The sequence below is a fragment of the Rhagoletis pomonella genome, unplaced genomic scaffold, assembly GCF_013731165.1.
Source record: "Rhagoletis pomonella isolate Grant_MI unplaced genomic scaffold, Rhpom_1.0 Rhpom_scaffold_00001, whole genome shotgun sequence".
Taxonomy (NCBI): domain Eukaryota; kingdom Metazoa; phylum Arthropoda; class Insecta; order Diptera; family Tephritidae; genus Rhagoletis; species Rhagoletis pomonella.
This window is the reverse complement of record NW_023458555.1, coordinates 48,379,002-48,380,352: the sequence shown is the minus strand read 5'-3', so window position 1 is coordinate 48,380,352 and position 1,351 is coordinate 48,379,002. Positions and strand designations below refer to the sequence as shown.

The 1,351-nt window shown below is 39.2% G+C and overlaps 2 protein-coding genes across 3 annotated transcripts in view; one reads left to right on the top strand and one right to left on the bottom strand.

Moving 5' to 3' along the window:
* The window catches only part of LOC118745485 (E3 ubiquitin-protein ligase Iruka), an 82,520-nt gene that overhangs the window by 1,201 nt on the left and 79,968 nt on the right, over nt 1–1,351 (top strand). The gene's annotated exons all lie outside the window — the stretch shown is intronic.
* Nucleotides 548–1,351, bottom strand: LOC118745475 (MYG1 protein; the record flags this gene model as incomplete). The annotated part of the gene is given in 1 exon segment (XM_036478925.1): nt 548–1,351. A coding segment is annotated over 1 exon segment (712 nt), but the record flags the coding sequence as incomplete, so codon positions are not given.

The following is a 1,351-nucleotide window of genomic DNA, read 5'->3' as shown; positions in this document are numbered from 1 at the left end:
TTTTATGATATAATATACCTATATATATATCGACACCTTAATATATAAGGTCGGCCGCTGTGGTGTAGTGGTAAGCAGTGCGCGCTTTCACTCATCGGCACCTGGGTTCAAGCCCTAGTCAAAGCAACATCGCAAAAAAAAATATAGAAAAAAATGTTTTTTCTTAACAGCGGTCGTCCCTCGGCAGGCAAATGCAAACCTCCGAGTGTATTTCTGCCATGAAAAACAGCTTCTCATAAAAATACAATCGCCGTTCGGAGTCGGCGTAAAACTGTAGGTCCCTCCGCTTTGTGACATCAAGGCGCACGCCACAAATCGGAGGAGAAGCTCGGCCAAACACTAGCTTATGTGTCAATTCTATTATTATTAATATATAAGGTCCCTAACTCCTTTTCTTTCGAAATAGTGGCGGTAGATTACTCAATAAAATTTTATAGAAATTAGAAACCAGTACTATATAAAAAAAATAGTTTTTTAAAAACAATTTTTGGGAAATCCCCAACTTAAGAACCTTAGTTTTATAAAGTTTTGTAACTCCTCTGTAAAATAGTTTTAGATAGGGCCTTTTTATATTAAGGTGTACTACATTAACATATGCATTTATTTTACGACTTTTGCTAATATTCAATAAAATCCATACTATTTATCTTCCCATTGCACGCTTTTCAATGCCATTTGAAGAGCAGCTTCCTTTGTTTTCGCACCTCCTATGAATCCCGTCGAGTGGACGAAAATTAAATCGGGTATGTCTGCTACTTCCGACAGCTCTTCATCACGCAAACCACGCCACGGTTGTGGTAGAAACTTTCTACCCAAGAAACTAGTGGGTGATAAGGGAACTCCTGCGACACGCCAACTCTGTGCCTTTTCCGAAAATATTACCAGTTTCGCCACACCTTCAACATTATATTCCTTTTCTAGGTCAGCTAAATGTACTTTCCATGGGCAAAAGCGTTCTAGTATTATAATTTCGCCTGTCTCGTGTACGGATTTAGCTTTCTCAAGAGCTTTGCGTACGTACTCTCGACCCCTTACCCATGAACAGGCCACATCTAGAACATTCTCTACAAACTCTTTGCCTACCAGCTCCAAAGCACGCTCAAAACGTTTTTGTTCAATTTCGCTACCCTGTTCATCTTCCCAGGATGGGTTTAGTCTGTGTACCCGAGATGACAGATGTGTTGATATTTTATACAGAGGCTCTCCTACATCATTTTTATACATTGGCACACCATTATCAATAGCGTCCATTTCGCTTATAAAATTCCGATAGATTTGTTTATAGCTTAACTTTAGGTTTTGAGGAGACAATGGTGCTTTCCCATTCTCTTGCAGAACACTTTCAATTACA